Below are 13,704 nucleotides of genomic sequence, written 5' to 3' on the forward strand. Positions count from 1 at the left end.
CATGTCAATAAAATAGTCATTATGAGAGCCTGTTTAAGGCAGAAATTGACCAGGGTTCCCGCAGTCCTTGAAAGTCCTTGAATTTGAAAACACCTTTTCAAGGCCTTGAAAGTCCTGGAAATTTGCACAAGGTCCTTGAAAGTCCTTGAAAATTGAAATTTTACCTAAAGTATAATTTTGACCAAATTTGGAGAGTGGAGAGGAGCTGTCACTTATGTGCCTAATGGAGAGCCGCATCATGATTTTTGTGTTGTGGTAAGTCCTTGAAAATCATGCTTTTGGTCCTTGAATTTTAGACGCTTCAAGTTGCGGGAACCCTGAAATTCACTTTGATTAGGACCAAATTAGTAATATTTGTGTAAGTATAGAGCCATATACTGCTCAAATATGTTCAAGGGGAATGAGTCGCATGTCGGCCCTGGTCGAAAATGAGTTTTATACATGTTTCTAAAGAGGACATTTAGAGCTTTCAGAAACTGAAAACCCTACTTTTCTTTGTGAAGTTACGTCAATTTATCAATTGCTGAAAACAATATAAAACAAAAGAATTTTAACACTTTCTTTGCCAATATCTGAAAATCAATATTAGCAACATCCGACTCATTTCCCTTGATCGTGTCACATATGAGATACTGATGGGCTATTTCAAACCAGTTCACATTGATTCAGATTTGGTGTCCTGTCTGAAATACCACATTTTCTATAACCTCCTTTGATAATCTCTTTTCGTGATTCTGTTGTAGCCCTTATGGCCTTGGCAACTACATCCACCATGTTTGGCAGTGCCAGCCTCCCAAGGATACCAGACGTGAAGATGGCGTCTCCAATCATCGCATTGTTTTCAATCAGTGATAAGAAGACTGGAGATGACATGAGTGAAGCCCAGAAGAAAGCTGCATCTATCAAAGCATCTTTAGCTAATCCATTTGAACGGGTAAGTCCAACCAGTTTAAATTTTGTGACTAATTTTACATTTATTTAAAAAAAAATAACTACACACTGGTAACAAGTTATGTTTATTATAGGGGCAAGGAAGCCAGTTACTACACTGGAATTTCAGTGACTCAAGACAAGCGGTATGTTATTTATGATAAGAAAAGAGGTACCACTAGAATGTACCTCATTTTTTAACATATATAATGAACATTTGTCTTGAATCACTGAAATTTCAGTGAAGTAATTGGATTCCTTGCCCCTATAATATACATAGCTTTTGTTACCAGTGTGTTATTATTTTTTGAGAAAATTGCAGAAATTGTCACAAATTTATCAAGGGGGTGTAGTACTGTAGTACCGCCTTAAGTAATCCCAGTGAAAGAGTAAAAATAGAAAAATTGTGTATAAATTGCTTAAAAGTGAAGGATAAGTCATTAAACCTGTCATTAGGTATTTTCCAAATGGCAAAAAAACTAGGAAAACAGTAGTATTGACAAAGTTGAAGCCCCATTCAAAAACATGTAGCCTATTTCTTTACTTAACTTAAATAGAGTTATTACAATTTTTATAAAAAATGTCATGTTCTGTAAAATACACAGCTTTCTTTTTCTTAACCACTAGCTATGTTTCCAAAAAACTGAATTTTGAGCAAATCGCTAAGTGGGCCTTTAACCTTCTTTTCTTTAATAATTTTTGACCACCGTATTCACCCACTAAATCACCGATAGACATTCGGAGGAGCAACACTCTTCCATCGTATATTGTACAACACAGCTGTGAAACTACGGGGCCCGCTAATGTCAACCACCTGATCCTAGGCTTCAAAGGTCTATAAGATCCCACAATGTTGGAGTCGAGATACAAGAATTGTCAGCCATCAAAGATTAATTTTTGTACCATCTACTGCCTACATGTGGAAGGGTTAAAAACGATGGCTTTGTTCCTGTTCACTGTATGAAATATACTTCTGAAGCGAACAAAGCATTTCCAAGAAGTACTTTCTGATGAATTAAAGTTTATTTCTTATGGTTAGTTTATCTTAGATTCACTACATATATTGTAAGCCTGTGATAATGTTGATTGCTTGCTTGCAAATGCTAATGTTGGTTACTGTTCTTATTCAAAACATTTCTGTTTAAACTGGACTGAAGAGTGTCTATGATTATCAAAATTATTTTGCATTGAGAATTGTGTAGCAAAAATATTTTAGAGTAACTGAATTAACCCTAACCGTACCGTGTACTACAAAATACTACTTGATTTATGCGCTGTTCGTGTGTGCATCCCATGTGGGGTGTGATGACGCAATCGCACTAAGTGATATATAGGCACGGTTTCGCTGGCCAGTGAAGCCCAAGACCAGTGGCAAGGTGTCGCCGACCGTTTGCTTGGCATGCAAGGGGTCTCGGGTTCGAATCCCACCCAGAGCAAACAACTTCTTTCTTTCTTTTCTCTCTTTATTCCTTCCTTCTTTCCCTTCCCGTCGCCGAAAAGCCCTTAGGTCGTTAGGGTTAGGAAACCATTTGGCTTTTTGGTGTAAAATCATTCAGTACTTGAATCATTAAAGTACTTACCTTTCAGTATTTTGGATGTGTTAAAACAGTACCTATGATAAATGTGCTTTGCCTAATTATGCTGGACTGGTGCAGGCTCATGAGAATTTACGCAGGCATTAGTTGGGACTTAATTACCATGCACAGTAGCAAAAACTGAATAATGTTTGCCTCTTTTACAGAAAATTACAGGCATAAGATGAGATTTTTCAGTTGATCAGGAGAATTCTGGGTTTTTTGGCTGCTCCAATTTAGCGCATTTGTATTAATTTTCAGCCCAATTTTGGGTAGTTTTGTCCAATTTAACACTTTTTTCAGCCATTTTGTAATACTTAGTGTGTCATGTAATTTTTTATTATTTTTTTTCATTTTCATTTTGTCCTCATTCTTTGTTTTTCAGTACCTGCCAAGTTGTAAGCCAAGTCAGATAGCTTCATCCTTGCTGGGGGCTGACAAGATCAGTTTCAGTGGTAATAAGAATACTAGCACAACAACTCCGGCAATTCCGTCAAATGTAAGTATGTGATGTGTGTGTAGCTTGGGGATTATGTGGAGAGGTTTTCATTTGTATGCACACTGCAACTTGGTGATTTACTTCACATGTATGTAAGGGGTTCCAGGGCCCGCAGATGTGCAGGAATGCGACCCTTGGGTTGCAAGTTAAGAATCTGTACCTGATAATAATACAAACCAAACAGCATGTGCGTGATTTGTTAAACACAAATGATCAGCCCTCATGAATATGCGAAAATTCACAGCATACAAAGCACAGGGAATTTGCCTGTAGTGAATAATCTGTCTATTTTCTCGTCTAGGGATTAACCATGGATGAAAAAGATAACAAACCGCGTACCAGCAGTCAAAGTGTCAGCATCATCCGATAATGAGGGCTAACTGTTTCATGAAATGCGACAGGCAAGTCTCCTATGCACTTATCGCGTATTTTTACGGTCTATCGCATAATCGCGAAAGGCACGCAACGCTCTTTCGCATATGTGCCCATCCATGACAAACTGGTCGTAAAGTCGGCATTTTCCATTTTGAGATACAATCAAAAACAGTAATTGGATTTCTATGTTGAATATACTAGGAATTTGACCTTTGATGAACTATAACTTCACTTCCAGATGTCGGATGAAGCTGGTTGAGGTGTCATTTTGAAGCTGAAAGTGAACTTTTTCAAAAGCTGAAATAAACAGAAAATGATCTAGAGCCGACTTTACTACCACTTCGTGGTGGATGGTCACATATATGCGAAGGCACGCAACGCTGGCGTGTTTGTTAGACACGGCACAATCGAACATCGGCCTTCGTGAATATGGGAGAATTGACAGCATACAGGGACTTTGACTGTTGATACATGGTTTGTAGTAGTCTATGGGATTAACCCTTCCACTATATTTGATAGCATGTTGTCATAATTGTTCATCCCATAGCCAATGGAGGTGGTGTGGAAATTGAAGGCCTCAACTGAACCCAAGAAGAAGACACCTACAAATACTGCTGTAGCCCCATCCCCGCATAGGAAATGGACCAGTCAACATGCTGCGAGTACAGTCAATAAATTGGAAATGCCAGCGGAAGATGAAGATGATGAGACTGTACCACTTAGACAACAGGTAGGGGATTTGATTAATGTTAAAAAAGCACCTAATTGGAGTAGAAAACATAGAAAATGCAATTTTGCAAAATTAAGCTCATTTCCATGGAAATGACTTACCTTACAATAAAATCAGTCAGGCAAACTTGACATTAGCGCTGACAACAAGAAGTACCAATCACAGAAGCATAACGTCATTCCGTGGGCATGTGTGTTGATGTAACGCTTAGCGTATACACGCATACACACTGAAGTCATTTTAGTGCGTATCTGTGACAAATGCTGTGTTCCAGGAGATATTCATAACCTCATGAATATAGGCAATGCATACGATCCAATCGTATTTTATTATTTGTAAAAAACGTGAATGCAAATCGAGGTCATTAGTATCTCACAATTGACCGCAAAATGCGTAATTGTTCCATCGTAAATATTAGTAACCTCAGTGAGCGCCATGTAATGCGTTGAACAAACTTTGCTCGCCCTGGCTGCCGTATTTAGATTACCATATTTGCACAGATTGGGTTATGCACTTTTGTAATTGGTCGTCCTGTTTTAGCCTGTTCGATTTTTGGAAAGGGAAAATGTACAAATTGTTAATTTATACAAACTTTTGAGGAACGTTTTGTGTTATTTTGTAAGGTGAAGAGATCATTGTTACGAGGTTGATAACTTTGCATCGGTAATAAGTCCGGCATTGTGAAAAATCTAAACATTTTGGTTTGGACCTCTGAATATATTCCTCGATTCTAAAGGCAAAATTTTTAGATTTTTCACAATGCCCTCCAAATAACCAATGCGCATGGTCAGGCAGTCAATTTCTTTTGATTGAATCGCACTTGCTGCGTATATTCATGACGTTATGAATGTTTTTTTATTTTGACGCTTTTCACAGGTTAATTTCAGAATCTCACGTTTAAATACGTATTGACTCCATAGCCTTTAATGGGTAGTACCCACAAAATGGATCTGAACTGTGAACAAAATCAAACCTCTTCCTATATCCCTGTCCTGTCATATTCGGTTGGCATCCCTTTGATTTAGTAGCATTTGAGCACTATTGGGCTCTGCCTGGCTGTGGCCAAATGTTAAAAAAAATTTTTTTTTAATTATAGCGCTAAATTATCTTGCTATACTGTACTTCTACCACATTCAACAACTGGTAAGCACATTTCGTATCAATTCCTTTTTAGGGTCTGAAGAAAAACCCAAATCGTGATTCACCGTTACCAGAACAACCAAAACCAAAGAGAGCGAAGCTTGCTACGGATGCCTCTGCACCAGAAGCCACAACACCAGGCAGCTCTTCATTCCAGGCATACGATTACAGCAAGGCCAATATGCAATTGTTTGAAGGTAAGCACTGGTCACATTGGACCGATTTCAGTCAGATCGGCTCTGAATCGGGATTGGGGAAATGCCTTCATTTGCCATCTCTAACGAATCGATTAATTGTTTTCATGCAAAATCAGTATTTAGGCTTCAAATTTCACAACAATTAGTTACATGTGATATTTTACCAGTTGATTACTTCAAAGAATTTATCAGAGATATGGGGTTTCCCTTGTTTGAACTATTTGCCATCAGTTAATGGTTGCCGATTATAGAGGGCACCTTAATTTTCCAAGGAATGTATGGCACCTTATTTTTGGGATTGTACTGAACAGGATCAGTATAAGATTGGCCGATTGGGGGGGTTGGTGATTTTCACGGCCGAACAGGCAGCCAAGAAGCCGACAAAATATTTATAACACATAGTACTTAATGTGAATATATTTGGAAACTCAAATTAAACACCCAGTTACCTGTCAAGAATTGATAAAATCACAAAAATTAACCCAACAAAAATATCCCACGATAAAGTAAGCCAAAAAATCAGGTTTGAAAACAAAATAACCAAACTTATTTTAAAAGATTGTACATTGTTGCTTTAAAGCCATTTTATAACATTTTCAAACAAAATAGATTAGCATTTCTTAGCCATAAATGTTAGCTTTTACTGTCAGATATATCCCTTTTATTTTTGAGCGAACAACTACGGCAAAGCAAAGAAAATTGGAATTTACTACCAGCGCACATGTCGCCAATACGCACCACTCCTTCGGTCATGTTATGGTACGACCCTTTGTTGTGTAGATCACCGTCCCGCACGCCGTGTACGTATTAAAAAAAAAACATCGTGTATGCGTTCGACTAATAATTCCAACGTAATAATAAAGTGCCGGTTCCGTCGTTTTATTCGAAATCTCGGATTTTGATAAAACTACAGCACCTAGAGTCTTGATTATTGCAGGGTATATTGGTTTAATAAAGTACAACTTAATCGTGTAAAAAAAAGAATTTTAAAAATTCAGTGAGGGCGTCCTCCTCAACAAATGTTATAATATGGCTTTAAGTGCTTTGCTTTCTCTGTAAAAGGTGCTCATGTAAGGAGTTCTCATAATAAACAATTTGTTGATGTTGATGTTTATATTTATTTATTAATTATCTGAATTCTTGTTTTCATCCTATCACCGTGATTAGTATAAATGAAAAAGTGACGAGTGATGCATTGCAAAATTAGGCGATTGCCCATTTCTTTTCAAAAGCGGCGCATCGCATTGGCTCAGAGATCAAGTATAAATTCAGCTTAACTCAGTAAGGAGCACATTGTAAAAGTCATTGTTTATGTTTTCATTATCTGAATGTTTGTTCTCATCCTATAGGAGCATTGAAGCAGAGCCATGGCAAGAAGAAACAGTTTCATGCTACTGAAGAATCTGATAGTCCACATTCCAAGGTAGATAGAGTGAAAATATTTCGAAATTTTTACATTATTATCCAACCTCTTTTATCCGGCTTTCATACCCTCCAAGATAGTGAGAACCAATCGGATCAAACGTTAGTAGATTACTAGCCGCGCAGTGCAACACACGCAGTGCTTTCGGATGCGTTCATTTTACTTGCGGGTTGATGCATTTATATTTGCTTGCATTTTCCAACATTTTTGGTGACAATTTTTGTTATAAAAATTGCAAAAATCACAAGATTTTTTTTCCTTGTGTATGAAATAGGCACAGAGGAGAGAGAAAACACAGCCCGTACCACCAGTCAAAGTCTCCGCATCATCCGATAATGAGGGCCAATTGTTCCATGAAATGCGACAGGCGAGACTGCTACACAATTACCGCGTATTTTCATGGTCTATCGCGTAATCGCGGAAGCATTCAACGCTCCATCGCATACGCGAAGGCACGCAGCGCTGGCGTGATTGTTTGACACGGCACGATCGAACAATTGGCCCTCATGAATATGCGAGAACTCACTGTATACAATACACAGGGACTGTGCCTGGTGGTACGCTCTCTGTTTTCTCTCTCCTCTTTGGAAATAGGTTATTAAATGCGTATCACTTGTTGCTCAAGAAATTGTATAATATAATGGACTTGTAATGAGATATCGACGTGTCTAAACAATTATGCATCTCATCTTTAGCGTCTTGGTATCGCATGCAGGTCGTATCAAGTGCGTCTCTCAAATGCACCCATCATCCATCTCGCTCTTGCATGTCAGCGATTGCCTCAAGCACATTCCGGTGGAAACCAAATACCACCAATTTTTGTTCCATCAAGGTGGCGGTCGAGTCCCGGTTTTTCCTTCTCTAATTCTGTGTTCTGTATGCATCTAAATGTCTAAATAATCAAGTATTGATTTTGTCCAACTACTTCAGGATGCTGCTTCTGATCTTGCGGATAATATAGACACAGACTTCACTCTTCTTCTGATACAACAAGGCTTGTGGTTCCTTGATCTAAAAGTCGTGTAGGAGACGGTTCCTTTGTTGTTATGCACCTCAGCTCTCCTCTGGAATAGTACTTCTGTGAACATCATGGAAGCGGCGTCTGATTCCTAAAAACATGAAAGCACACCTGTTCCAGGGTTAATTTCCTGTATTATTCCTTGTGTATTGCTGTACTATGTTTTGAGGCGCTGTGTGCTCTGTAGAGTGCCCTAAAAATATTGTGTAATAATGATACTAATCATAATAACATGTTATGTATGGGTACACACAATTTGTATTGGGCAGTGTAGACTGTATTGTGCATCTTTGAATAAGTTCATCAGGATTGTTTGAAATCAAATATTGGTAAATTGTGTTTTACAAATCCACTTGATTACTCACGTTTTTAGACGTTTCATCTTCCTACGGAAGACTTCATCAGTAATGTGATGAACCAGCAACTCTCATCTCCAGAGTGCACAGTTTTTTGCAGTAGCTGGTCATATACATGATTGAGTGAGTATGTCCCTTCATCACGGTTGATAACGGAAGAGGAGGATAAACAACAGGAGGAGGAACACATCAAACATGCGCTAAACCAATGTGGATATCCGAACTGGACTATAGAAAAAGTAAAACATCAGATAAGCGATAAGACCAAAGCGAAAAAGAATACAAAGGACAAGAACGCAGAAAAGAGTAAGGGCATGGTTGTTTTACCGTATTTCCAAGGTGTGTCTGAGAGACTGCAGCGAGTGTTTAAGAAACACAACATCCAGACAGCGATGAGACCACACGATACGCTAAAACAGAACCTTGTGCACCCCAAAGACAAAATTGAAGCCACCAAAACTTGCGACTGTGTATATGAGATACCATGTAAAAACTGCAAAAAGTCGTACATTGGAGAAACCGGCAGACCTTTCGGGTAAGACTCAAGGAACACCTAAAGGAATCAGAAAAAAAAAAAAAAAGTGGGAGGAAATTTACTCGCGCAGTACGCAAGGAGTCGGTCGACGAAATTAATAAATCCGCCATCACAGACCATGTGTCACAAGAAAATCATGTTATTGATTGGGATGGAGCCAAAGTAATTGACAAAGACTCTTGCAAGCAAACTAGATGTATCAGAGAAGCCATGTGGATCAGGAAACAGGGGGCCAATATTATCAACCACGATGAAGGGATATACTCACTCAATCATGTATGACCAGCTACTGCAAAGAACTGTGCACTCTGGAGATGAGAGTAGGAGTGTTGCTGGTTCATCACATTACTGATGAAGTCTTCCGTAGGAAGATGAAACGTCTAAAAACGTGAGTAATCAAGTGGATTTGTAAAACACAATTTACCAATATTTGTATTGTGCATGTCTTTGTATAGTTGGTCAGCCTTTTAATACGGTTTCATTTTTGTTTTGTTTCATGCAGGGATCTAAATCCAAGAATAACCCTTCCTCAGGAGTCCGTAGTGTAGTATATGGTGGGAGAGGAACAGAGGGAAGGGGCAGAGGAGGATGGAGAGGAGGTGGAGGAGGCAGAGGAGGTGGAGGAGGCAGGGGAGGTGGTAGAGGAGGCAGAGGAAGGGGAGGCAGAGGAGGAGGAGGCAGAGGAGGATTTCAAGGACGAGGAGGAGGAGGAAGGTTCGTAAAAAATCCAGTTTTAGTATATAGGCCTATATGTTTTTGCAGCTTTGACAGTTTGGTACTAACAATCACTCCCGATGGAATGATAACCGCTCCCCATGAAATCTTAAGGCGGGTGATTGGCCAATCACTTATAAAATCTAGATGTAATGGCTTACAATGACATCAGTGTATCAAGTCCGCTATTTTGCGCATGTATCTATGTGGCGTCATTAATGCTCTGCGTGCTAGCTAATGGGTTCAACATAAAAAGTTTTGAGATATTTCCTCAGAGCTCTCTTAAGAACCACTGAACCAATACTAGGCTTGTTTTTACTCATTTCAATGCATTTTACATGCCGATTCCATATTAAAGATGGTCATGAAAATTTACAATTCTGAATTTTTTAATTAACTTATGCAGTCGACACCCACGTGGAGAGAGTCGAACAAACGTGTGTACAACAACTTTAAATAAATTTGAAAATAAAACATACTGATTTGAATTGTTTCTCTATTCCATTTTGTAACAATTTCAGAAATCAACAGTGGCCAAAGAGATGACTGGTAGCAGAACATGTAGGAAGCTTGGACAAGCTGAAGTAAGACTAGTACCGTCTCAGTGCCATTATGCACAAAGGTTATTTGAAGGCATTGCATTTTTTATCAAATTATAATTTAAATAATTTTTATTGAAAAAAAAAATTAATTATGATTTTACTGGACTGACCTGCATATTGTTGCAGCTGTTTTACAAATTAATACAAGGTCAAACAAGTTTGTTTCCTGTCACACACAAACACAGTGCATGCTGTCAACATATTCTCTCTAATAAAGGCCCCTCTCTAATAAATGCCTTCACCTGCAGGAATCATTCATTAATCAGTTTGCTTTCTAAATTGCTATACTCTATCATAAGGAACACGTCCGACACTTCTTGATAAATTAATTAGGGTGCCAATTCATAACTGAACTGACTGAAATCTGCCCATTTCAGATGTGTGCATATCTTCTGCTTACTGTATTGTTTGTAATAAATGCCCCAGGCCGTTGTATTTTTCCAAAAGGGGGGGGGGGTTATTAGAAGTGAATTTTCAAAAAAGCATCAAAATCGGCAGTGAACTAAATTTTCAAAAAAGCATCAAAATCGGCAGTGAACTTTGGAAGAATCACTCACTTCCAGGTTCAAATTCAAGATGGCAGCGGCCACGGAACCGTGTGGAACAGGATATTTTTGCGTGCATCGTTAAACAAGAATCTGATGTGAATTAGTGAAATTCTACCATAAAAGGTTTGAGTCATAATAGGTTTTGTCCATATAACTGGAAGTGTTCATATCAAATTTCGAGGCCTGAAGAAATTTCTCTCCTGTAACACTTCATGAATGCGTGAAAACAGTTCAGAAGTGTAAATAATCTGTTAAAAAAACAACTTTCAGGTTGTTAAATATTCTGAGAGAAGAAAAAACAAACTTTTTTGGGGAGGAGCTTTCAAAGTAACAGTCTTTATTATTTTGTACAGTAAATATTTTTTCTAGGTTAGGTTCGGTTGGGGGAGGAAAAAAACGATTTCTTGTTTTTGTAACCAAAAGTTTGATAACGTTCTACAAACGAAAGTACTTTCAGTAGGAAGCTGACCCCCCCCCCTCCCTCTCTAAAACGTAAGTGTGAAATGTTGGAAATTCAAACTCACTTTTTTACAAACCTAATCAGACCTTAAAGAAAGTTCTTTCATTTATTAAGGTTTGTTCCCCTAAAAACATCTCATAATTTCACATTGTCTAAAATTTGACATGTTTAAATTTAAAGCATAAATGGTTCGCAGCGTGTGTGTTCTGAAGGATGTTAACTTATTTTTCTTCTTCATTTTCAACGTTTTTATTTTCATGGTGAAAGTGATGTTGTTTCACAAATTAGTTTCATGCTAAACTGCACTGGATTAACAGATCAGAAATTTGAATTTTTGTTATCCCCAACCATCAAATATTTCATTGAAAAGAGGATAATATCATGTACATACATGTACCGTATTTCGTCAAATAGTCGCTCACCCTCAAATAAATGCCCCCCCCCCCCTCAAATAAACGCCCCCACCACTTTTTTCAACCAAGATGTTTCAAAAATGCCGATATTTCCATGCGATCTTGTGTAGTAAGCTTACCAAGTTGCCCACATGGTCGATAATAGCGTCAATAATTGGCAAAAATCTGGATCAGAAACCCGGAAGTGAACAAGAAGTCGGTCTTTCTTGTTCATAGTTGGTCATTTTAGCGTGAGTTTTATGTTTACCTAATGATTTTAACGGGAATTATCATTCTAAAATTGACCTTGAATAAACGCTCCTTGTAACGTAACGTCCCCGGGGGCGTTTATTTGACGAAATACGGTATGTTTTAACAGGACGGGATATGAGAGATGTAAATCATATACCATGCTATTCAAAATGCACTTGAGGCTATTTTACCGTTTTGCTGTAATGCATCACTCATTCTTAAACACTTGAGAAAGTTCCTGCAATCTTATTGAATATAATCGATATAACACGGTTCAGCGGGTGCGACTCAAGCGATATGCGTACGTGCTGTATGAACCAGTGGAGGTGCAAAGCAGTTCCTGGAATGTTATTGAATATAATCGATACAACACGGTTCAGCGGGTGCGACTCAAGCAATATGCGTATGCGCTGTATGAACCAGTTGGAGGTGCAAAGCAGCAACAGGACAGATCGATTCTAAACCCTAGGTAAATCCTTGCAAATTGTAGGATTGAATTTGCTTAAAATTTGGTACACTTATGTTTAATATTTTCTTTGAATTGAAGTGTTTTAAAAAGAATAAAGGTATTGTTTTTTAATTGCTGTTGTGCATCTATCATCTCGTATGACAGGGGCGACATTGTTATTTTTGGCGTAAAACAACTCGGCTTCGCTTTGTTATCTTGCTTAAAATAATGATGTCGCCCATGATTTATGAGACGATAGATGCACAACAGCAGCTAAAAGCAATACCTTTATTCTCTAATTATTTTGTTGTTGTTTTTAAAGAAAAAATTTACATATTTTCAACTACTTGTATACATTCTTAAAAAGTCACTTGATTTCATCATGCTTACAATTTTAGCATTTTTAAAGTTTATTTCTTTCCTTTGTTGAAGCAGAAAGCTTGTACGCCATAGATCAGTAATGGTCATATTATTTTCATATTTAAGCTCAATGTTTTTTGAGCCTTAATAAAAAGTGTCTTGTGCACACTTGTTAAACTTACAAAGTTGTTATTTGTTTATTTTATACTGTATAAGAATGCACACCAATAAATACAAATCTCCTATACCCTTGGAAGAAAAATCAAGTGTTTCAAAAAGTGAGAAAGTGCCATGGCACTTAAATCAATACATTAGAAAATGCTTAAAACCCAACTATTATGCCCTGATTCATCATATTTATTCCTCATTTAGGCCTGGGAAATAGATTGTCTATGAAAAATGATTGTCTGCGAAAAATGAGCAGGATTTGACTTTTTATGCAATTTACTGCGAAAAGTCACTGGACTCTGTATGTTTTCACTAAACTGGCAGTCTTTATCTGACCTTCAACTTGCAGAAAGTGTAAGTTTAGAAGAACTGAGTCACTCTCAGGTCAAGAAAATGATGATTTCCCGGTCCCTGTTTGTGCAGAAAGTCGATGGGACTATTTACTGGTGTGCACCCATTATGTTCATAATAGAAAACTGTACACATATAGTTCTAATAAATGGGCATTTTTTTTCATGCACATATTTTGGGGGCGCAGGCCCCCCAGGGTAAAAGCAGAGGGCGGCCAAAACAAAGGGGCGGTGGAAGAAGAAGGGGTGGCAAAAAGAGGGGCGGTGGAAGAAGAAGGGGCGGCAAAAAGAATTAGTAAAGAAAAAACGGGCTGAAAAAATTTGAAAAAGTATAAAAATATTTGAAGAAATTGTTGCTTTTAGTTCACTTTTTCAAACGACCGGAAAAAAAATTGGGTCAACCTTTTCGGGCTGTTGAAGAGGGCGGCAAAAAGTTGAATTTTCTTCAGCCCCCTGGGGTAGGAGTGGCCACGGTAGGCCACTAAAGGCATACAATTAAATTGTGCTGTTACAGTTGCAATCCATACACCCCCTATGGAAGACATGACCTTAATCTCATTGACTACTACATGACTACATAAATCTACACAGTGGGTGTAGATTGCAAATGTAGTCCCCCATTCAGGTAATCCA

The 13,704-nt window shown here is 38.1% G+C and overlaps 1 protein-coding gene across 1 annotated transcript in view; it reads left to right on the plus strand.

Annotated features, from left to right (window-relative positions):
- LOC140157410 (exosome complex component 10-like) overlaps positions 1-11,547 on the plus strand; it is a 43,370-nt gene extending 31,823 nt beyond the window's left edge. The window contains exons 14-20 of the mRNA XM_072180594.1: positions 744-934; positions 2,890-3,003; positions 3,926-4,108; positions 5,283-5,445; positions 6,795-6,868; positions 9,280-9,491; positions 10,013-11,547. Coding sequence (XP_072036695.1) covers positions 744-934; positions 2,890-3,003; positions 3,926-4,108; positions 5,283-5,445; positions 6,795-6,868; positions 9,280-9,491; positions 10,013-10,037 — 962 coding nt within the window. The 3' untranslated portion in view covers positions 10,038-11,547. The remainder of the gene's footprint in view (positions 1-743; positions 935-2,889; positions 3,004-3,925; positions 4,109-5,282; positions 5,446-6,794; positions 6,869-9,279; positions 9,492-10,012) is intronic.
- The last annotated feature ends 2,157 nt before the right edge of the window (positions 11,548-13,704 follow it).

This window comes from Amphiura filiformis, chromosome 7, assembly GCF_039555335.1.
Source record: "Amphiura filiformis chromosome 7, Afil_fr2py, whole genome shotgun sequence".
NCBI classification, from domain to species: domain Eukaryota; kingdom Metazoa; phylum Echinodermata; class Ophiuroidea; order Amphilepidida; family Amphiuridae; genus Amphiura; species Amphiura filiformis.